We start from the raw sequence: 24,514 nt of genomic DNA on the forward strand, positions 1-24,514 counted from the left end.
GCAATGAGAACAGGATGATAAGATCCCTATGTCACCTGTGCCAACCAATCACAGGGCAAGTTTCTACTGAAACTGCAATATTGTTAGTATAGTCAGTCAAGATTTAGTGTATAAATAATGACCTTTTAGGGGACGTGTCAGAAGCAGATCTGACACAGACATCATTTGGGTTAGGTACGTGTACGTCGCGGTGCAGACTGGTTGGAGATTGCGTCCGAGGAGACACAGATGGAGGAGGGGGATTTGTTCACATATTGATACTGGGCGTCATCCATCTGTATCTGCAGTGTGACAGAGGGCCATGGGAACAGTGTCTGTGTATGAAAATAGCAACATAAACAGGTAAACCTAACTGACAGTTCAATAGGATCCCAACGTTTAGTTCTTATAGTGCTTCATATTGTGTCATTCTAAAGCATTGTAAACAATGAATGTTCTGATAAATCAGGACACATGGTTAACACTATTACTGGAGTCATAGTTGCATTTGTGACCTTAGAAGAGGTACATATATGTCACCATGATATACATCACTCTGAGATGGCTTGTTTGTCAGTATAGAATGTTCTTTACTGAGGGATGACACCTAAGTGCGCATAAAACAACCCCTGCGCCCTGCATTATAGGGATTGTTCATGAAATTACGTAACAGAGTTACCCCATCACAGAAACATTAAGGAGCATCTAGTAAGTGTGCTCATTGCCTTTCAGAACTTCAGTAGCGTCACCACCATTCTCAGAGAAGAATACTCAACATTTTGGTGTAAGATGAAGTTATAGGAGGGCCTGGAAATAGTACTTAAATAGCAAGTGGTGTAAAACTCTAGCTATTCTTTTTCTTTACCATAGCAATTCTGCCTCTGTAGATGAGGAGCAAGATGGCGGACTGACGCCGTCTCAGAGAGTCGGTCACGGAGGCACTCTGGAGGCTTAAGCTACAATGGAAGGAATATAGTAGAGGAAAGCAGAATTCAGAATAAGGAAGGCTGGCCACACTGTCCGTCTATCACTGTGACGTTCGCGTCTCTGTACTCTCGGCGGTGAAACGGTAAAAACTGCAATATCGCGGGTGAAATGGTTTACTGGACGGATTCACGGACGCATCCACAAGCGGACTTGCTGTTAGATTCAGCCACTCCTGCTGCTGGGCTTGCTGCTGGGCATGTGGAATTGGATGCAGGCGATAGTGAGGATTGGCCCCAGGAGCTTGCCATATACCAGGGTTGTCGAGTGTTTGGCCGCCCACCGATACATACAGAATCCGCAAGGAAACTGGCAAGGTGGTTTTAGCGGCTGCTCGGAGGTGAAGCTGTATCTGGTGGCGCGACAAAATATGGCCCCACCGAAAGCTAAAGTCAGGAGCACCCGAGCTACTAATCGCGCGCCGGTGAGTACGGCAGTGACTCGGGGTGGCAATATAGATATGGGAGACGTGGAGATACAGAGGGTGGACTCCTCCAATTTAAGTACTGTTACAAAACAGTGTTCATTACATTTGTTTCCTCATTGAGTAGTCAGAAAGGTACACATCAGTCATATCAGATTGAGACTGAATTTAATTCAGCTATAAGCAGTGGTATACAAACACAGTTATTTAGTATTTAATTCATACATTGCATAACGGTGAGTTTAATTATTGTTCAAAATAGTGCTCAGTGGGTGAAAAAAGGAGGGATTCCAGATTCAGTAGGGTAGGGGGTGGTTGGAATAGATGGAGGGACAAAGAAAAGGAATTGTGTCCTGTTAGACAATTCAAATTTTAATAACGAAGCATTTCCTTTCTGTGAATAGATCACATAGTTCCCTGTACAATCAATACACGAAGACCATTTATGGCAGATTCTAGCATAACGTGTATGTTGGAGAAAAATTGTCGACGTTTCGACCCCGATATGTAAGGGCGGGTGGTTCCTCAGTTTAGGGTCTTCATCAGGACAGTGAAGATAGTTTTAGAGAGCACATAGGTTCCGGCGTGTCGGAAAGTCCCACCTCGGTTGAAGACTTGCGCCGTGGTAGATGTTTAAGTTCTTGGGGTTGTCAGCCTTGGATGGATGTATGGGGTCCCAGGTCGAATGGGAAATGGCGTAGTATTTAAAATGTCTTGATTCTGTATAAGTAGGTGAGGATTCAGTCAAGCACCAACTCCACGGATTAATCTTCCACAAATTATTCTTACATCATCTCTGCTGAGCTGCGAAGGCTCCACAGCCGGTCCAGTCGGCGCCCGCACAAGATCGCTACTGAGAGGTTGGCAGCCAGCCTCTCAGTAGCGATCTTGTGGATCCGTGGAGTTGGTGCTTGACTGAATCCTCACCTACTTATACAGAATCAAGACATTTTAAATACTACGCCATTTCCCATTCGACCTGGGACCCCATACATCCATCCAAGGCTGACAACCCCAAGAACTTAAACATCTACCACGGCGCAAGTCTTCAACCGAGGTGGGACTTTCCGACACGCCGGAACCTATGTGCTCTCTAAAACTATCTTCACTGTCCTGATGAAGACCCTAAACTGAGGAACCACCCGCCCTTACATATCGGGGTCGAAACGTCGACAATTTTTCTCCAACATACACGTTATGCTAGAATCTGCCATAAATGGTCTTCGTGTATTGATTGTACAGGGAACTATGTGATCTATTCACAGAAAGGAAATGCTTCGTTATTAAAATTTGAATTGTCTAACAGGACACAATTCCTTTTCTTTGTCCCTCCATCTATTCCAACCACCCCCTACCCTACTGAATCTGGAATCCCTCCTTTTTTCACCCACTGAGCACTATTTTGAACAATAATTAAACTCACCGTTATGCAATGTATGAATTAAATACTAAATAACTGTGTTTGTATACCACTGCTTATAGCTGAATTAAATTCAGTCTCAATCTGATATGACTGATGTGTACCTTTCTGACTACTCAATGAGGAAACAAATGTAATGAACACTGTTTTGTAACCGACCATTTTTTGTAACTACATGCTGACCCAGGTCGGTGTACTAAGGGTTTACCCCATTATCACCTACCACAATTTAAGTACTGGGCAGGGAAAGTTGGGGAAACCTGTGCTGCAATTTCTATAGTCGAGGAAGTCTACGGAACTGTTTTCTTTCGATATGGTGGCTGAAGCGGATACTTTTAATAATTGTAACACACTAGCGGATATTGTGAGCTTGGCTATCAGTGAGCAACAAAGTAACGCGGCTCCCATCTCTCCAGGACACAATGTTCCAAATAACTCGCAGGTATCTCTTCAGTCCAAGGAAGGCTCAGACAGCGTGATGATTTCTGATTTGAATCTGAGCTCAAAAAAGATGGGGAGAGGAACCCTTTTGGGGACGGGGTGCGAGAGCCTCGCTGTTAGCCCTGGTGAAACAGCGATCACTCTGGATTTGTCTGGAATGTCCAGGGAGGTCAAGGCTCTTAAAGTTGGAGAGAGAGAGGCGTACATCCCAGGAGGGGGGATGGCAATTGAGGCAATTGAGCTCGGAACTTTCAATGATGGTTAAGGCGATGTAGTTTCAAGCTGTGGGGTGAGCGAGGCTGGTAATACAAATAAGAGCGACTCAGTACAGGATAAAGGAGGGTCTTAAGGTGAGATCTGTTTAATTCCTGATGAGACTGCTAATCTTTGGGACCCCCTATAAACCCCATTACTCCAGCAACCACACCTAATGATTTGATACTGGACAATCTTAGTACCTCTTCCTCGGTTTCTGTCACTGATTAGATACAAAAGCAAAGCCAAACACCCTCAGCTTCGCAACATGTGTCTGCGGTCGGACAGCAGAAGCAAACACCAGGCTTAGCAGCAGTTAAAAAGAAAAACCAAAAATCAAAAGTTGTGAAAGAATTGAAAAAAAAATTTGGGAAGGAGATCAGAAATCAGGAGATGAGAGGGCCAAACAGCGGAAAAAAGGAGCTTCAGCTGATAGTTCTATATGGTGATGGGTTCAAGCAAAAAGGAGGGTGTCAAAAATATGATATCAAGGCTATCAGAGACTGGTATGACCGATGAAGCTGGCGGGGCAATGGAGCTAGTGGCTGAAGGTATGGATGATTTAGAATCTGATCCTGGGTCAGTCTCAATGGTCTCGCTGGAGGAAACAAGCTTGCAGCAACTATCCGGGATCTGGAAAATAAGGAAGAACATAGAAATGAAACCAAGATGCTTTCACTGATGCTTCAGAATCTTAAAGACCAAAAAGAAGAAACCAGAGAACTCTTTGCCCAAGTACGATCAGACACCCAGGGTATCCAGCAGTCTCTAAAAGAAGTCACTACTAAAGTAGGGACACTGACGGCTGAGATAGCTGAACTGCAACAGAGAGGGGCAGATACGGAAGAAATAACTTTGAAAACGTCAGGCATAACTGAGAAGCAATACCATCTGTTGGCCACCGTGCAACTCAAGCTAGAGGATCTAGAGAATTGCCAGAGGAGGCAAAATTTGAAGATGTTTGGCATTCCAGAAGGACAAAAGGTTCAGACCCCAGAACTTTCATAGTACAAATATTGCAGAATTATTTTCCGGACCTCGGGGATTGGGACTGGGATTGCCAGATTCAAAGGGCTCATAGGTTGCCAATGGTTCAAAAGAGGCAGGACAATCGATATACCAGACCTTTTTTGATTTATTTTGGCAATTTCCTACTACGGCAGGCAGTCTACTTAAAGGCTGGTCCTAGTTCGCCTATGTCCATTGATGGTTACTCAATTTTCTTCCGCTCTGATTACTGTAAGGTTACAATGGACAGAATCTGGCGGCTCAGGCAATTGATTGACCCAATGAAAGCCACTGGAGTGCAAGCATACTTGCAAGAGCCAGCCTGACTGAAAGTAATCCGAGGAGGACAATCTTATATATTTCTCTCCGCGACAGAGGCAAAAAAGGTGCTCTGTGGATGGCAGAAAGAGGGGGCGGGCTAAGAGGGAGAAAAGGCACATTTTTTCTATCCTTGTTCCTGCAATGGAAGGATTTATTTGTGGTGTATGGTAGAAAAATATCACTTTAATGCTTTCCTCCGTTTCATGTTTTTCTTAATCATGTGTAAATAATATAGAGATTAGAAGCCTCTGGAACCTCTGTGGCTGGGACTCTTAGGGGGCTGCCAAACCAGCTGCAGCTTTGAGAAAGAGGATGATTCCTCCTTCTAGTTGCTGGGGGAGGGCCAATCTCTTGTAGAGATTGGGAGAGAGGGAGGGAATAGTTGAGGGTTTAAAAAAAAGAAAGATAAACATTTGGGTGAAAAGCAATGATGAATGTATAGTTGAGTATCATATTCAGACAGCTAAGATGGTTACTAAAAGGAGCAGTATATTTTATTTAACATAGAGTGGGTCAAATATTTAGCATGGAATGTGGCGGGGTTAAACAGCAGGATTAAGAAGCAATTAGTGGCAGAAGAGCTCAAAATGTACAACCCAAATGTGGTTATGCTAACAGAGACACATCTCTCTTATAAAGACCAGGGATGTTTAAAACTGTTAGGTTTCGAAGTGATGATATGGTCTACTCAAAGTGCCTCTATTCGTGGGGTTGCAATATTGAAGAATAAACGGTTTAGGGCAACAGTTTGCAAGACAACATCGGATAAAGGAGGTCGCTGGGCTATCTCGCAGATTATGTTTAAAGAGAAGAAGTATGTGTTCTGCATAGTAATAGCGATGATCCTTACAGTCGTGGATAATATAAATATGCAGCTGCTGAATTGGGAGGGTGAAAGGATGGTGATGGGTGATTTTAATTGTATCATGGATTATGGGATTGATACTACAACAAGAGGGGCATTTCATAGAATGCGGAGGACACGCAGGGCAAGCTGGGAACTGGGCCGATTACAGGTTATTAGTGATGCTTGGAGAACACTGCACCCAAATATACCGGGGTACACCTACTTTTCTGTCTCACATAAATTATATTCTAGAATTTATATGTCTTGGGTATCTAAAAGAATTTTACGGTCATTAGAAATAGATATTTGCCCAAAAGTAATATCAGATCACAATCCTATTCTCCTTACTTTTAAGATCCATGAAGAGAGTAGGCTACCTAGGTTATTTACATTCCCTAGGTATCTCTTATCAGATGCAGGATATTTAGCTAGGACCCGGGAACAAATCAAAAGGTTTTTTGAGGAGAATACAGGGTCAGCTTCTCCCATCGTGATGTGGGATACATTTAATGCAATTATTAGGGGGCATACTCAACAGTATATCTGGCACCAAAATAAAATCGATAGACGGGTATTCAAAGAGGCGACTTCCGTAATACGTAGTGCAGAAGATTTCTTGAATGGGGCGAGTGACTCAGAACAACTGGAGTTTGAGGTAATTAATCTTAGATTGGGGTTGAGGAAAAAACTTAAGGAGAAGAGTATGGTCAAATATAATAAATATCGTCAGATACAGTATGAGTATGGGGAGAAAATTGGGAAAATCTTGACTTATAAAGTAGCCGACTATAGAGCCAAAGTTCATAATAAATCCATTAGGGGACCTGCTGGTAGACTTTATGAGCATCCACAACAGATTCTAGAGCAATTTGTTAGATACTATTAAGCACTATTGACATCTACGATACAGCCACGGCAGGTAGATATCCTTTCAGGGGTGCTCCCTTCCAAGAATGGGGGAAGAGGTAGCTGAGACCTTGGATGCAAAGATCTAGTGGGAGGAGATAGAGATGCCAATTAAGGCTTTACCATCGGGCAAGGCAGCGGGGGAAGATTCTGTACCCTTGGAATTCTATAAAACTTTTAAGGATGATTTGAGGCTGCATTTTAGTAAGATGATAGGGTCCATTGGCGTCAGTGGACAAGTGCCTGATTCCTGGAATATGACACAAATTGTTTTTTCCCTAAAAAAGGATAAACCGGCAGAGGAATGTGGGTCATACAGACCAATCTCGCTCATAAATACTGATGCCAAGATTTTTGCAAAAGTATTGTCAAATCGACTTGCCCCTGTGATGCCTAGCCTGGTTTCTCCTCAACAACACGGGTTTACTCAAAATAGAGACACCACTACCCATGTTAATATGGCAGTGACAGCTTTTGATGTGGCTAGAACAATACCTACCCCACTTGGTATGATTCTATTAGATGCTGGGAAAGCGTTTGGCCGAGTGGGGTGGGAGTTCCTCTGGGCTACAATTGAGGCTTTTGGGATCAGGAGTCAATTCAAGAAGTGGGTACAAGCCTTATATGACAAGCTTAGCGCTAAATTGGCATATTCTGGCTTGTTGTCATCTGCATTTTCCGAGTCTTGTGGTACTCGTCAGGGGTGCCCTCTATCACCCCTATTATTTGCTCTATATATAGATCCACTCATTTATGCCTTACAAAATAATCCCCAAATCAGTGCTTTTAGTAATGGAACTACCTCCTTAAAGGTCATCGCATATGCGGACAACTTAGCGGTGTTCTCAACAGACCCAGGGCGAGCATTAAGGGAAATAACAGAGGCGGCTACTGGGTTTGGCTTGATCTCAGGGTATAAATTAAATACTAATAGGACCCAAATTTTATTTAATCATAAACCGCTAGACTGCATACGGGGTGTTTGCCCAGTCGTTACTTATTTGGGGGTGCGGCAATCAGCACAAATAGAGAAAATTATTTCCTTGAACTATGAGGAGTTGCTGAAAGTCACAGTTAAATCTCTTAAAAATTGGCATAAGCTACCGTTAGGCATCATAGGTCGCATTCATATAGTAAAAATGAAAATTCTGCTGAAGTTCCTATATCTCTTCCGCTCTATTCCATAACGAGTTCCTAACTCTTTCTTTAAACAACTAGAAGGAGCAACAGGCAGCTTCATATTGGGGATATAAGAAGTACAGACGAGCGACAGAACGACTAAAGTCACCATTTGTTCAAGGAGGCTTGAAGCTACCGGATTTTAAGATGTATTTCTGGTCAGCTTTCTTTGGCCGCTTTCGTAGCCTGATTCATCCTGCAACTACCTTATTTTTCCCTACATTTATGTTGGGGGAGGAGAGCAAAATGTTTCTGTAGAGAATATTGGATCCAAATTATTTTAAAAGAGTTAAATTCAAGACTGCTCGGGATAGCATTTTTATCTGGCGGGCAATTTTGCATAAGGGTAATATATCTCCATATCATGACAAATTTCCTCTCTACTCTAACCCTGCTCTACCGGGCATATTTCACGTTTCGGTGGGGAAAAACTGGGCCAGATTGGGAGTAGGATGCCTAGGCGATCTCTTCAATTATAATGGTATTATTTCTTTCAAGAGACTACAGTTAATTTATAAATTGCCAAATCACAGGTTGTTAAAATATTATCAGATCCGAGATTATTTCTCAAAGCACTTGCAGTTGACTAACACAACTGATTCTGAGGTCTGGGACTTTATTTATGACGAAGCAGGGAAGTTTATGATCAGTAAGGTGTATAAATGGTTGGGCAGTTATAGAGTAGACGACTATGAAAAATTGGCAAATCAATGGAGTATGGTATTGGAGATTCCCGTAGTGGCTAGTACCATAACACAAGCACTCTGTACTATTAAAGAAGTGGTGCATTCTACTAATCTGAGATTGTAACAACATCTAACGATATGCCTTCTTTATTACACCCCAGAGAGACTAGCTAAGTGGGCGGCTAATAACATAATTACGGATAGTATGAAGTGCCTAAGATGTGATCTGCATAAGGCAGATATTAAACATATGTTCGTAACATACCCAGAGTTGAGAATATTCTGGCAGGATGTCCAGAATATCCTTTATCAGAAACTGGGGTTGGGAACACATCTGACAGTAGGGGAAATTATGCTGGGTCGCAGGAATGTTGGATCTAAAGGTATTGGTCTATTAACTATTTTGTTAGTCTCGGCCAGGTTGATTATTGCCCGAGAATGGATCTCGCCAAAGCCTCCAAATGTTATGGATTGTTGGCTTTTAGTTAGACAGACGTATGATATGGAACAGGCATTGGCCAAGTCAAGAGACATTCGCTCAGTTGCTAAATGTAATGCAATTTGGGGGTCTTGGCTTTACATAATATAACTATAAGGGCCTGATTCTGATGCGGTTAGGAAAGCATTCCCACCTCGGGCCTGATTCTAATGCGGACAGGAAGGCCTCCTAATGGCCTTTCCTCCTTCCGAATCGGATTGGGAACGACCCAGGGCCCAATTATGATGCGGTTAGGCACATATGCTCCCATTGAAGTCAATGGGAGTCCAACCAAATCGTATCGGGAAGCATCCGCATGCATTTTATTCCGTCGGTCGGACTGTCCTGATCCGAGTGGGTTGGGAACCATTTCCAACCCGATTAAGTCGGGAAGCATTTCCAACCCGCATCAGGATCAGCCCCTAAGTATTAGGATGTTCATTTCAGTGTAAAAGGGGTGTGAGGTCCAAAAATGTTATGTCAGATATTATTCTTTGTTATTTATTTTCATCTGTTTTTTTCTATTGCCTCCACTGGTGATATTGTGTCTGATACTGGTTTACATTTAGCATAGATACTGCTTTGATTTACTTGTTTGTATAATGTATCATCCAATCCCTGACAAAAATATAAACAAAAAAAAAAAGCAATTCTGCCTCTGTGTACATTAAAAATGTTTAGGAATAGTAGAGACAGCTCTAAAATACTTGTGGCATGCTTGATCGTGTAGTTACTGCTCTGGATTGTGATGATTTTCAGGATTTTTTTTATCTGACTTGCCTTGAAAATACCGGAGAAACCAATGATTACAGTTTCAGTCCCCTTAAAATATCTTAGATGGTTAAGGCACCTGAACAAGAGCATTGCATGTAATTCTTACATATGTAGTCCATTTAAGATAGCTTAGCGAGTTAAATCTTTGTAATCTTTGTTCCCACTTTCTTTCTTTCTTTTGTGTCTACTTAAAGGCCTCTCATCATCATCTACACATGGAAGGGGGCAGTTGATTCGTGCTCGTTGTCTCCCATCCTCTTCCTGCCTCAGCCTGGTTCCACCTACCATTTCTATAGTATTATCCCTCCAAGTTGTTGCACTGTGGTGTTCTGTCAATGCCAGTGGATGAGGAGACACCCCCTGAGGCAATCAGCTAAAAGCCACCCAGATGCTTCACTGTTAGCTAGATCTGTGGTGCATCCACCTCAAGCCACACTTACAAGTCACCCTACAACAACAGTTCACAATAAACACAATTCCGGTCACCTTCATATGCACAACATAGCTCAAAGTCATACAGTTGTGTGTCCCCTCAGTGGAACATCTATACAACGTATACTGCCAAATGATATTCTATCATTAATCAAGGTATCCACTGTGAAACACTTGGATTAAACCTACTACATCCATAAACACTTAGAATGGCATCAAAGCCAAGTAATCAGTAAAGATAGCTCAAAACTTACCAATCACTTGCTGCAAAGCAATGGACAACTGTAAAATCCAGTAGAACAAAATACATTGCAAAGTTCTTCAGGACACAAATCTGAGCAATTAGGTCCATATTTATCAATGCTTTGTGTCGACCTTGCACCACGCAAGGGGACGCAGGGCGACGCAAAGCCTAAAATGAGATTTACCAAGCCACATAAGGCCTCCTTGTGTGGCCCTGTGTGGTTTGGTGAATCTGGAGTAATGCTGCCGTGCGTTACTCTGTCCTGGGAAGGCTTTCCATGGGTGGAGTGTGGGGGTTCCCACGCATCCAGCTATGGATTTTGGCACATTGCTCCATGTTGTTTCCTCTCTCTAAGTGTGAATCCTGCCTACAACGCAGAGTTGTGAGGAGGAACTGGACTAGAGCGTACAACATACGCCAGACTATCTCACTAAGGTCCCATGCTAACTAGTCTTTTTCCCCAAATAACTAAAACCGAATGTCCTTAACCCTGTTCATTACCACCGTCCAATTACCCCAGTCCATCCTATCATTCTTAGTTGGGTACACCTTGTTGCTCACAGGGAAATCTCAGACTCCCACTCCTCTAACATTCTTAAATAAGTAACGCCTCTACCAAGAGGACCTCAAGGTGAGCTTGGCTTGAACTTTGAGAGAGTGGTTCGCCTCTCTCTAGAAAATCCACAGGCCATATGCCATCAAAACCTTAACACCTTCTTAGATAGACTTTATTTTGGCAGTGAAACACAGCCATAAAAGCATATTACACGGATAAAATACATTTTTAAAAACACATCTCATGTTACCTTAATAAAACAGATCGCATTGTGACAAGTAGAATAAATATAGTCAATAAAAAACCCTATCAACCCCTCCCCCCTCAAACAATTTAAGAAAAAAAAGCTTGCCAATGAGCAAACCTTAACACAGGTGCAATGCCCAGGGCTCTAGATCACTTACTCCTTATGAATAAAGGTGCAGTCAGAAAACTACTCGAACTATCCAAACTATGATTTTACTGATAACGAAGATTATATGATGGAACAAATTCCAGCTGTTTGCAGGTGACCCGCTCTATTACAGCATGTACATCGCCCCTCACCCCAAACTCATACTCCTAACGCCCTCTATCAACCCTGTGCTTCAATGCACCTGTAGTTTAACTTACTGCTAATTAATAATCTTAAACAAGCAACCGCCGAGCCATATTAACTTGCATGTAACAGGTATCTATCCAGTTTTAACTACCTCAAACATAATATGCATGAGACATTAAAGTGTCAAAAGGTGGTATCTTCACTCAATATAAACCACCAGAGTAAATATATGGACCTCTTTGGTTTATGCTATAATTACGTTCCATGTGGTGTAGTTTTAATCCTAACCTATGTACTCTGTTCTTGTATTATTGTTTTGAGTATTCCATGTCGGCAAGGCTCTGCGACGTCCCAACGGCTACGTGACAGCACTACATGAATGAACAATCAAGCAGTACGTTTTTCTACGGTATTTGACCAACATATGCACTTGTACTTGTATAAGTTCTGGAAAGAATGGCTTGGACACATACCGCTTCGAGGTACCCTAGACTGCTGTGTTCTGAGCCATGCTCTGTGCGCAGTTCGTCTCCCTCGGTGTCCTCCTCCGTAGTCTCCAGGATCCAGCTGCTTTCTGAAGAGGTGGAAGTCGATGTCTGAAGTATCCACGCTGCAGGCCGTGCAAAAGTGTCATCTGAGCGTCTTGAGGGGCACTGTTCTGATCCCAGTGAGGCAGAAGAGAGGGGGGAGGATTCCAGGCAGTCTGAATGTCTTTCCTCTCCCAAAGAAGGACGGCATTGGATGTCATGTCCACTAAGCACATCCCTCTCGGGGCCCTTCATGTCACGTGCATCCAGCTCAAAGTAAGGGACTCCTGAAAAATAGATAGGGCACATCCATTTTCAGCAGAACACAGGGTGCAGATCACCAAAAATGCAATTCGAAAATGCATTGTTCAGGACAGGTTACTGTCTACGGCAGTGGTTAATTTGTAAAACAAAAAGTGCCGTGGCCCTGGTCAGGAGGACACATCAGCTTGAACGATCACTGCCCCTGCCAGCGCTGCTAATTACAGTCACAACACAACTACTAAGCATCACACTCCTACAAGTGTGACAATGTATACTTTAACATTGGATTGGGGATCGCGTATTAGGAAATTGTTAATGTATATTAAATTAATAAACAGCTGTTGTTGTGCTCCTAACCAATTGTGGAAGACAGCGCCGCCACAGACTGTCACAAGCATGAGTGCTAACAATGAAGTGCCCCTGTGGAGCACCGGAAACCACCAGCCCAAATTAAACACGGCCATACATGGATCAAAGTACTACCCTGCATTGCTGTAAACCCTTGACAATTCTATGTCAGGACCGGAGGCGAGGATTATGCTATTCTTTCTTCACTTTATTGAATAGCAGCCATTTAAAGATAACAAAAAAAAACTACCATTCGCATAAAGTCTTGGGAATGAGGCAACAAAGTTAACAATAGAGTCACAGGTAGACTGTCCGAATCCTCTCCACCAATCATGGGGCTTCAATCAGTTCATGGTCCTCTGTCATTATCCATTACCCCCAGGTCCCTTATGTCCTCGTCCCATTCATAACAAAGTGGAGATGACCATCTCCCAACAGAAAAAAACAAGAGGAATGCTGGGACACTAATACTGCCCCTCCCCCCGGGAGTACATAAGCAGTACTTACCCAGCAGCCCTCCTGTTCTTTTTTTCTGTCTGTCGACAGATTGGATGGTGTGCTGGTGCAGCTCCTGCTGGGCTTAAGTGGCGGTGCTTCTCTTCTTCCCCCCGCCCGGATGCCTGGCTGTGAGGGCGCGGGGTTCCCTGGACTGCCTCCTGGCCTGCCGGGCTTGCTTGGAGTCAGTCTCTATTTGGAGCCGGTGTTGGAATTGAGGAGTTCCCGGCTTTGCTGTGTGCTGCATGCACCTACCAGCCCTTTGTGTCTGGTGCTGGAGTTCCCGGTTGCTTCCGGGTCGCGGGCTCGGCTTCTCGAGCCTGGCCGGGGAGCCGAGCCTCGCTGCTGCTGTCGCCCGTGCTTTCCTGTGCTGGGGTTTGTGCCGGGGTGTCCGAGAGGCTGGATGTTTACTCGTGCATCACTTTCACGGGCGCTGCTGCTCTGTGGTGGTGTTCGGTCCGCAGGCAGCTCCTGCTGTGTTCTGTGTAAGTTTTCATTCTGTGTCCTGTCTCCGGCCCGGCTCTGTGCCTCTGCAGCCCCTCCCTGCTCCCGGGCTGCCTCTGTACCGGGGACGGCGCTGCCCTTCTGCAGCTGATGCTGTGGGTTCCGGCAGCTCCCCTGCCTTGGCTGGGAGTTCTCTGGCCTGTCCTGGGGCTCAGGCTTGCCCTCTGTTTATGGCTCGCCTGGGTGTTGAGTTACATCGGCTCTTGGGATGTATTGTCCCGTTCTTGCTGGGGCTGCGGGTTTGGGGCCCGGGGCTTCTGGCTCCGGTGCTGTGTTTGTTTTCTTGGGCTGTTTCATGTTTTCACTCTCTGTCATGACTTCGGATGGCTCAGTGAGCTGCACGCGTGCTGATGTTTGCTGCGTTGCACAATTCATGAGTCTGCATCCCAGATACATGATCTGAGGTTATAAGTTCAATTCCCGGCAGGGTCAAGTCAGCGGTCAGTAACAGAGTGCATCTGAACTGGGTTGTAATGACGTCAGGTATTTGCAGTGCTCAGAAACATTTGAGGAGCCCCAGGAAGCGCTAGCTGAGATAAGCTGTTGAAAGAAATGGGGCCTGGTGACTCCGTGGTTTCTTGTGTCCACTTTTGTCCTTCTCAGTTTGTTTGTGTGGTTGCCGTTGAGTTGGGTGGCTGTACACTTCTGTTCTTCAGCTCCGAGATGCCCTTCATGATGTGCTTTTCATTACGTCTTGTGCTGCTTTCTGTGGGGATGTGTCCCATGCTCTTCGTTTCCTGTGGCCCTCCGCCCTACGGGCAGGCCCGAGCTCCTTCCTGGGCATGGTTGCTGTGTTGGTGGAGGCTTCGGTGCTGGTTTCTGGTGAACACACATGTGGCTGGTGCCCGCGCTGCTTTCTTCTGGGGTCCCTGTGTGTCTCGGCCATTTGGCCCTGGCCTTTCCGCGCTCGGGTGGTGCCCCTGCACTTGGCCGCTCGGGCTTGGGGGTTTTTCCCTCCGGGGTTGGCGTGGGTTCCTGTTGCCTCTTTGGGGGCTGGTTCCTTTTCGCTAGCTCTGCCTTTTTGCTTGCTCCTGGGGTTTTCTCTGTGTTGGTTGGGATCTCCCTGCCGGCTTGCTTGTGCCTTGCCCTCTGCTGCTCTTCTGCTTGGGTCGCTTCTCGCTTCTTCGGCATTTGCCTTCTCCGTCTGTGGCCTTGTCTCCGCTGCGGGCAGGTTGTGGTGGCCTTGCTCCGGTTGTGTGCCCTGGTTCCTCGCCTCTACTTCCTGGCTTCTGTGGGGTTGGTCGGCCTTTGGCCTGCACCTGGTTCCTGTCCTTGGTTGCTTGCCAGTGTCGTGCCGGGGGGCTCTCTGGGGTGCTTTGTCCCCTCTTCCTGCGCTTGGGTGGCTTGTGCTGCCTTGGGTGCGGCTGTTCTGTTCTGTTCCGCCCTGCCTGCTCCTGTTCTCATCTGTTCCCTGCGGGTTTGCTGGGCCTGGCCTGGTTGGTGCCTGGTTGGGCGATCGTCTGGGTCTTCCTGGTGCTGTGGGCTTCCCTTTGCTACGGCCTGGGGCTTCTGGTGTTGTCCCGGGGCCTTCTGTGTACTTGGCCTGGATGCTTCTGCTCTGGCTCTCCCCGTTCTTGCCTTTGGCTTGCTTCTGGGGTTTCCTGGCCGCCCCTCCTGTTTCTGCCGTGGTGCCTGCCTGGTTTGTTCCTAGCTGGGGCCTCCTGGTTGCTGCGTGTCCTGTCGTGCCACCTGTTCTCTGGAGTGGTCTGCTGTCCCCGTGCTCCGCTGTCTGCTCGTGGTTGTGCCTGGTCGGGACGGGTTGGTGCCTGCCTGGCCTCCTGGGGCTGCTGGGTGCTGTTGGCTTCTTGGTCCTTCGGCTCTCGGGGGTGTTTGCTCCCTGGGTTGTTCTGGTCTCGTCTGGTTCCCTTGGTGGGTGCCTGGCTGAGGTTTCGGCTGGGGCTTGCCGCTCCTGCGTGTGGGGCTCCTTTTTGGGCTCTGCTTCCTTGCTGGTCTCCCTTCGGGTCCTGGCGGGGTGTTCTGCTTTGGGGCCGCTTCTGTGTGGTTCCTTCTGGGCCTTCTCCTGCTGGTGGTTCTCTTCCCGGGCTTGTTTTCCCGGTGTTGTGGGCCTGTGTGGGGTTCTGTGGCTCCGGTTCTGCCGGCTTCTTGCTGGTTGTGTGTGACCTTGGGCTGTGCCGCCAGGGTTTTCGGGCTGTGCTGTCTTTTTCGCCCTGCTCTGGGGGTTTGTTGCCGGACGTTTCCGGGTTCTTCCTGGTTCTGTGGTCCTGGCTCGCTTCTTCCTCCCTTGCTTCCCCGGGCTTTGTTCCCGGTATGGGTCTGTTTGGTGCCCCACCCCCCTCCCTCTCTGGTTGGGGTGCGGTTCTGTGGTGCTCTTGCCTCTGCGGGTCCCTCCCTCCTGGCGCCGGGTTGTCTGTGGTTTCCTGCTGCTAGGTCCTCTGCTCTCCTTCTGGGGTTTACTTGGGTCTGCTGTTCCTTCTGCGTGGTCGGGTTGCTAGGCTCTGGTCCTGGCTTCCCGGTTCTGTTGACATTTTGTTGCCCTGTTTTTTTGCTGTTTGCTTGGCTCCTCTCCGGTGTTGCTGGGTTTGGGCCTTGTGGTTATGGTCTGGGTGCACTGCTCCCTGGGCTTTTCTTTTCCACTGCTCCTGCCCTTGCTGCTTGTCTGGCCTGGGTGTGGGGTTCCTGGGCGGTCCTGTACCGTGTGGGCGCCTTCTTTTGTGCTGCCCTCTATGATCGTTGGGCGGCTGCTGAGGTTTCCCGGTTTCTTTGTGCTCCCCTCCTGCCTTGTGTTCCCTTGTGTTGTGTTTCTGGGGTTGTGGTCGATGTCTCTGTGTCCTCCCTGGTTTCTTGGGTTGGTTCCGGTCTTGTTGGCCTCTCCTTGTTTGGTGGGCTTTCAGCTGGTTTCTGGAGTTCTGTGTTCTTCCCCCTCCCGGTCTTTCGAGGCGGGTTCTAGCGGGTTCTAGCTCCTGTTCGGCTCCTGGTTTTCTTAATGCTTCCTGGGCCTCCTTGGTCCGGTTTACCGCTTCTGGTCTCTTGGCCTTGTGGGTCTACCGGGTCCTGTGTGCCTTCCTACTGGTTCTAGGCTTGGCGGCCTTCTCCGTTGGGTTGTTGGCCGGGTCCTTTGTGTCCTGGTCCCGGTCCCGGTGGGTGGATTTCTCGGGTTGGCGGTCTCCTTTCTTTGGAGCCATGGCCTTTTTGTCTTTGTCTCCGGTGCTTTCCCTGCTGTCCTGTGCTGGGATGCGGGCCGGTTGTTTCCTGCGGTCTTCCTTTCCTCCTTCTCGGTGCGCCCTTGGGATGCTGCTTTGTTGTGGTTCCTGGGTGTGCTTGTGCATGCGGAAGGCCCGGGTTTCTGCTTTGGTAGTTCTCCACTTTGTTATGAATGGGACGAGGACATAAGGGACCTGGGGGTAATCCTCTATTACTTACCGGTAATCTTCATTACTCTGGGTCCCGTTGTCCTCGTCCCATTCATACGCCCCTCCCTCCCTCCCGGACGGCCGGCCTTCCTGTCTGAGCTTGTTAGTACAGGAGGGCTGCTGGGTAAGTACTGCTTATGTACTCCCGGGGGGAGGGGCAGTATTAGTGTCCCAGCATTCCTCTTGTTTTTTTCTGTCGGGAGATGGTCATCTCCACTTTGTTATGAATGGGACGAGAACAACGGGACCCGGAGTAATGAAGATTACCGGTAAGTAATAGAGCATTCCGCCTCTTTCTTCGCTGATTGCAGCCAGATACGTGTGCTTTTCTTTGTCTCTGACTGTGTTTCTGTAGTGTTGCTCAAATGCGATTTATGACCTTTTATTTATGTTTGGTATTTATTTAAATTGTTGAAGAGTTTAATCATCTGCTATATGCACTTGCTTAGTGCAGTTTCTGTGGCGATTCAGTGATCTAAAGCTGACGAGCGCACTTTGCCACACGTCTTCAGTGTTGCCTTCAACTATGTGCCTTTTCTTTTCAGGTTTGCTTATCGAGTCACCCGCTACTCGGGTCGACCCAATTCCGGCCGTGGGAGCGTCTGAGCTCTCTGATGGCCGTGTATGCAAGGTGCCGGCTTGGTGGTGTGTTCCTCCGACCGCCAGAGGGCGCCCGTTGATGCCTAAAACCGGTGGAGCACGAGCTCCAAATTCCAAACATTCCACCCTGGGGAGCCTTATTCGCCTGCTTGTGTCTATGCCCGTTTCAACGGGTCTGTACCGTTGCCGTTAGGCATGTGTGTGAGCCCATACGCCCTGGAGGTCTGTAACTAGCTTTTCCTACGCTCCAAATGGAGTCAGTATTGCAGGCTCAATTAAGACCTGCGGCACCCTTTATCAGCAGGCGCCCTCAGAACAACTGCACCTGGGCTTCAGGGTCCCGGGCTTCCAGGCCACATAATTGTGAGCCTTGCCCGCCCAACGTAGAGGCTGACACCCAGCGCCCCATACCTGACATACCCTGTCACAGTTATATTTGACACCTTACCTGGTGTTGGGATCAGGGTTATCCATAAGAGCTATGGATCCCTACGTAGACAACCTAGGGGAGGAGGACCCTCTTTCTGCGCTACAGTGGGATGACGACTTTTACGATGCAGTTGATGCATCCATCCATAGGGCGGTCTCTGAAGCTATGGCACCCTTAGAGAGTCGTCTGTCTCGCCAAATCGCGCAAGCTTGCGAGAATATGCAAGAGCCGCACCTGGCCTGCCGGCCACTACCCCTCCTAATGAGCCCCCACTGACCAGCAACCCCCACAGATGAAGCGTGGGTTGACGCTGATGCCTTTGCCTGCCTCAAACAGTCGTTTCTGGCCAGTACATCCCATCAGAGCCTTCCACTGACCCGGGAATGGCAATCACAGGTATACTGATGATGATGCTGGCCTGTCCCATCCCTGGCGCCCCTCTCGCCCTTCACCTTCCCTGAATGACCAGGGCCTTTGGGCTGATGTGCTTGACCCGGATGACATACATCACCCAAGGTCCTCGGAGTGGGCCCCCTCAGACAAGGTTGCCCAATATATGGCAAACCAAATCCATAGGCCTCTGAAGAAGGATGCCCGCAACAACCTCCGGGCAGAATGCCCATGCCCATCTCTGGAGGGCAAGGTGGCCTTAACACTGGATATTGATCCTCGTATGGCCACCTTCCTACAGAAGTTTGTCAAGGACCCAAAAAAGGGTATTGATAGGTTCTGGCGGGTTAGCCAATACAAGCTTTTGAATACTCTAGGCCCGCTTACAAAGATCCTAGATATGGCGGCGGAGGCTAAATCTTCAGAATCCCTTATCTCCCCCAAGACCCTATCCTCCTGGGCGCAACGCGCAGTGTTGTTCCTAGGCAACACCAACTAGGCCCTGTCTACGGAACGGCGCAGGTCCCTGCTCATAAAGGTAGACCCCAAACTTAAGACCTAGCAGACTCAGAGGTGGGCTTGGTCACACAGGGTGGCCTTTTCGAGGAACCATTTATTAAAGAGCTGGGGAGGTTTGTCAACACCTTTATGTCCCTTGACATAGCCCAGTCATCAATCAAAAAGGTGTTTCACCCTCGGGCTTTCTGTAGGGCCGGACAAGGAAAGGGCCGCTCGTCTGGCCGCCCTAACCAGTACATGGGACATGGCTCCAAAAAAGGCAAATATCAGGATCAGGCCAGATTCAGGAACTTTTACCCGACCAGAGGAAAGCATGGCAAACACAGAGGAGCCAGAGGTGGTGGCACCTCCAACACTTCCTGTGAGTGTTCTCCCATCTTCCTTTCTAAAAGGTAGGGGGTGTCAGGGGCATTTTTTCCAGGCTTGGACTTCAATCACAGGAGACGCCTGGGTCCTGCAAACAGTGCAGGGATTCCAAATAGAATTCTATGGGGAACCCTATCATTCCACTACTCCATGCCCCATCTGGTTCTCATTGGCAGACGGCGCCCTAGTCTATCAGGAGATTCAGTCCCTTTTGGACAAGGGTGGGATTGCGGTTACTATGCCCCATCCCAGAGGTTTGATCAGCAACCTTTTCTTGGTGGACAAAACGGACGGGGTTAGCAACCAGTTATCAACCTCCGCGGATTCAACAGGTGGCTGGCCTATTGCCACTTCAAGATGGAGGGGATTCACCTTCTCCGGGACATCCTCAGACCTCACGAATGGATGGGGCGCCTGGATCTCAAGGACGCCTACCTCTCTATTCCCATATTCCCTCCACACAGGAGGTTCCTCCAGTTTTTCTGAACCGCTGATCTCTCTCAGACAGCTGGCCTGCATCGTCGGACTCCTCTCGTTCTCGATCCAGGCCATCTTTCCAGGGCAGTTGCACTGCCGGGACCTGCAGCGCCTCAAGGCCACCCACCTGCGCAGAGGTCTTTCCTACTCCCAGAAGGTGAACCTCTCAACGGAGGCCAAGGAAGCTTGCCAACATGGAGGATTGGAAAGGGAGAGCAACTGTTGTTTCCGCGCCAGACATCGTTATAGAATCAGACGCCAGCAGATCTGGCTGTGGTGCAAGATGTGGCGAGCTCACCACGAAAGGTGTATGGTCCCACTAAAACAACAATTACATTTAAACTGTTTGGAGTAACTTGCGGGTTCGTTTGCGATCCAATGCTGGACCAAGGACTCGATCCGGTCCTGTATACTTCTCAAGATAGACAATATATAGTCATTCCGGTATATAAACCGTCATGGGGCACAACAACGAAAGCCCTCTCAGACCTTGCGGCAAACTTCTGGCAGTATTGCCGCGATCACCATGTCTCAGTCATGGCGGAATTCCTTCCCGGACAAGACAACCAAGTGGCAGACTTCCAATCACGCCATTTTCACGTTGTGAGCCTGTGGAAAGTGCACGCTGGAGTGTTTGCGGACCTCCATCGCAGATGGGTTCCCTTTTTGATGGACCTCTTTGCCTCCCGCTTGGAATACCAACTTCCCAGGTTCTTCAGCTGGAGACCAGATCCCCTGGCAGGGAAGACGGATGCATTCCTGCAGGACTGGCGGAAGGAATTAGGCTATGCTTTCCCCCCATTCGCCATGATAACGAGGGCCTCGGTTCAAAGTTCGATGCCAGGGGGCGAGCGTGGTCATTATTACCCCAATTTGGAGGTCTCAAATTTGGATTCCAGTTCTTCTGGAAATTTCTTGGGATTCTCCAATCCCTCTCCCCTGCTTTCCAGCACTCCTCCTAAATCCGGACAAGGATCCTCATCAGCTCATCGTGCAAGGCTCTCTAGCCCTAATGGCGTGGCAGATTACAGGGGACGATGGGAGGTCCCAGGCCTTTCGGGAGCGACTGAGAAGTTAATGTCCAAGGTCTGGGCAGATAGTATTGTCAAACGCTATTGCTCCACATCGAGAAGGTGGTACAGTTGGTGTATGCAACATGGTCTCGATACCGTGGCAGCAGATGTGACAGCTATCCTGAATTTTTTGGCCTCTTTGGCTGAGGAAGGTTTGGCTTATAGATCTATTAACACATTCCGCTCGGCTATTTTGGTGGGACACGCTACGGTGGATGGCTCCCCGGTGGGGGAACAACCTCTTATCTGTCGCCTCCTCAGAGGAATACACCTTTCCTTACCTCCGGAGCCCCGATATTCAGCCCTCTGGGATGTAAACCAAGTCTTGAATTTGTTCCTGTCCTGGTAACCGAACAGGTTCCTCTCTAGAAACAAGCTCTCTGCTAAATTGGCCATGCTCTTTTGTCTGATCTCCTGTAGACGAGTTTCAGATGTCAGGGCCCTGGACATTTTCGGGAGGATATTTTCATCTACAGGGGTTACGTTTATGATTCGAAGACGCACTAAGAGTGGGACGAAATCCATCTCATACCCAGCCTTCCCGGATTCTCCCAAGCTGTGCGTAGTCTCTTGCCTTAAAGCCTATGAGGAGATGTTGGAGGAGTTCCCGCCCTTCAGGAGAGCGTCAGTTGCTCATTGCTATAAAGGAACCCCATAGAGCTGTCTCTTCCCCCACGATTGCCCAATGGGTGAAGTGGATGAAGCAGGAAGCAGGCCTTTGGGGCACATTCTACCAGAGGAGCTATGGCCTCTCAAGCTTTTACCTGGGGAACCCATCTAGAAGACATTCTCAGTGCAGTAGATTGGTCTTCGGACTCTACGTTTAAGCGGTTCTACTTCACACCAGTAATACAGATGGCTCACTTGGTGGTGAGTAAGCTTTAAACTAGCATTATCCTCGCCTCCAGTCCTGACATAGAATGACAAAATTCCTAGCTATCGTAACGGAAAGTTTCAATTATATTAAGGACTCAGTGGTGAGGATTATCCTATCAGGGTACAACTTCATTTGTAACTTTCCCACCCTCGTAGTGGAGTAAGCCAGTTCTTTTGTTTCCTTCTGTTAACATTCACTGTGCATTCATTCCTCATAGATGTGCTCTATGCTGTTTTTCCCCTTGCAGGGCTAATCCTTAGCCAGTGCTGTCACCTAAACTATGTTGTTTGCTTTCAGGAGGGGATTCCAATGAACAAGATTCATGAACTGTCCATGGTGGCTGACCTCGAACGACGAAAGAGAGAGAATGGATAATGACAGAGGACTATGAACTGATTGAAGCCCCATGATTGGTGGAGAGGATTTGGACAGTCTACCTGTGACTCTATTGTTAACTTTGTTGCCTCATTCCCAGGGCCTCATGGGAATGGTAGTTTTTTGTTGTTATCTTTAAATGGCTGCTATTCAATAAAGTGAAGAAATAATAGCATAATCCTCACCTCCGATCCTTAATAGAATGAAAACTTTTGGTTATGATAGCTAGGACATTTTTCATTCTTCATCTATAAGGAACCTCTTTTAGTAAAAGTGAAAAAATCTGAAGAGTAGACGGGAGAGTAGCGCTGGGAACGGAAAAAAAGGCATAGTCGAAAGGGAAACAGAGCCACTAAGAAGTTAACTGCTGCAGCATCATGGCGCTCTTATTCTAATGGGCCGATTTCCCAGCCAGAAGACAGAGAGGTATTTATGTAATATTTGTATAGCATGAATCTAGGCAAAATAAAGCAGAGTGCTACATATGAGCAAAGATGCAGACTGGATATGTAGCAGGGTTTTGGGAGCATAGGGGGACTTTTACTACATTGTGATGTAATGTTCTGTAAATGGGAGAGACTTCAGCTCTTTCCTAAACTGGAGCAGAGTTCTGACTGTCCTGATGGATATGGGAATTTTGTTCCAGATCCAGGGTGATTAGATGGAAAAAGCCTGTTGCCCTGTTTTTTTTAAACTTCTGTGCTTCCGGTTAATGGTTTTTGGTTGTGGGTGCACAGAGAGCCACCCGAGATGTCGAGCATGACATTCAGATAAGCGGGGGCAGGTTATGATGGTTTTGGTAATGATGTAGCTGGTTTTGAAGACGGTGTAAGCTGCCAAGGGGAGACAGTCAATGTCATTAAGAAGGAAGGTGATGTGGATATATTTGTTCAGGCCTTAGCCAAGAGATGCTGTATTCTGTAGAATGCCCTTGTAAGGAGACTGCGAGGAGAGTGGGTGGTGGGGAGCTGGGTTTGTCACTATCCAGATGTGAGAGAACGAGGGTTTGACTAACAGTTCTACAGTTGCTTACTAGAAGGAACAATACACTTTCTTTACCAGAGAGAACTGGTGACAGGGACCTGTTTGCTTGGGAATGTTTTCCTTGAGGGAAATTTTGAGCCGATTCAAAAACAATCGAAAGTGCACAATCGCGGTAAGTCTGTCAGAAACCAATCACATGATCCGGGAAGGCGAATCGGATAGTATCTTATATATTCAAGCGGCTTTAGTACCGACGTAATATAGAGGAATATTGTTTGGATGCCATCATTGGAGCTTGCAACAACACCCAATGTTGTGGCCTTAATATGTGTTTTGCATAACCTGGCTAGCGGCGAACCAATTGAAAGGAGGAACTAAACGCTTTTAAACGGAGCAATTAGTGAGTCCCAACGGAATCTCATAATTGCGGAGCAGGACGCAGGCGGACACATTACCGACACAAGGTGAGCAATACCAGCAAGTTAGATTATCCCGCCTTTTCCTTTTGCGACCTGAAATCATAGACAAATATTATAACTATTTAAATAAGGGCATAAAACACGCTTTTTATCTGTATCTTTTACATAGCGGTAATCAAAATTGGTACAGTAAAAAGGCCCGCATCACCTCGAATTATCCGATACACTGGCACCACGAGTGACTGTAACCGCCTTGTAATACGGCAAATCCAAGGTAACAATTGTTACATTGAACGTACTGTAGTGAGTTCAAATAATAACATTATCAGTTAGGCTTACAACCAACCATGCTACATGTTCTTGCAGAGCCAAGGGAGCACTTTCAAATTACGTCCTTTGCTGGAAACGAGCAAATTGAATTTTTACACGCCAGACACCACGAGAATCTTTGATCCTGGTGGGAACTCATAGACTTTCTGAGGTGAGGATAAGAAAACTTTTAGTATAGGGAATAGGATAATTATCATGGAAAGGACAAATTAACACCCTGTGCTTATCCATTATTTAGATTTATCGAGGTAACTGCAAAATCCAACGGATATACATAAGAGAGCCTTTCATTGTACACAATACAGGTACATACCCCTGTCCAGAATCATTTTATATTATTTCACTTTTGGGTATAGAGAGGGAGTAGTGAGGAGATCCTCAGAGTATGACAGCATGTTGGGGCATAACAACCTTTTTCAGAGTAATATATGAGACTCCCCGGATGATATAAAGGGCGACCTAATGCTACTTTTAGCGCATACAACCTATAATGAGAATATGTGGTTCAATTTAATATCTGTGCTAGAATCCTACAGAGAAATATTTCTTTTCAGAATTAAGACACAAAGTTTATATGGTTTTGTGACGTATACATTCTATATCTTTATAGGGAATGAAGGTATAAATCTCTTCGGAGACAGAATTAATTGATTGTCTTGAAAAAGATGGTGTGAAAAGCAACAAACCATC

The 24,514-nt window shown here is 47.1% G+C and overlaps 1 protein-coding gene across 2 annotated transcripts in view; it reads right to left on the minus strand.

Moving 5' to 3' along the window:
- LOC144766788 (inactive serine/threonine-protein kinase TEX14-like) overlaps positions 1-24,514 on the minus strand; it is a 1,338,527-nt gene that overhangs the window by 373,554 nt on the left and 940,459 nt on the right. For both annotated transcript variants that reach the window (XM_078650521.1, XM_078650519.1), the window contains exon 14: positions 11,949-12,289. In XM_078650521.1, the coding sequence (XP_078506647.1) occupies positions 11,949-12,289 (341 nt within the window). The remainder of the gene's footprint in view (positions 1-11,948; positions 12,290-24,514) is intronic.

This window comes from Lissotriton helveticus, chromosome 7 (genome assembly GCF_964261635.1).
Source record: "Lissotriton helveticus chromosome 7, aLisHel1.1, whole genome shotgun sequence".
NCBI classification, from domain to species: domain Eukaryota; kingdom Metazoa; phylum Chordata; class Amphibia; order Caudata; family Salamandridae; genus Lissotriton; species Lissotriton helveticus.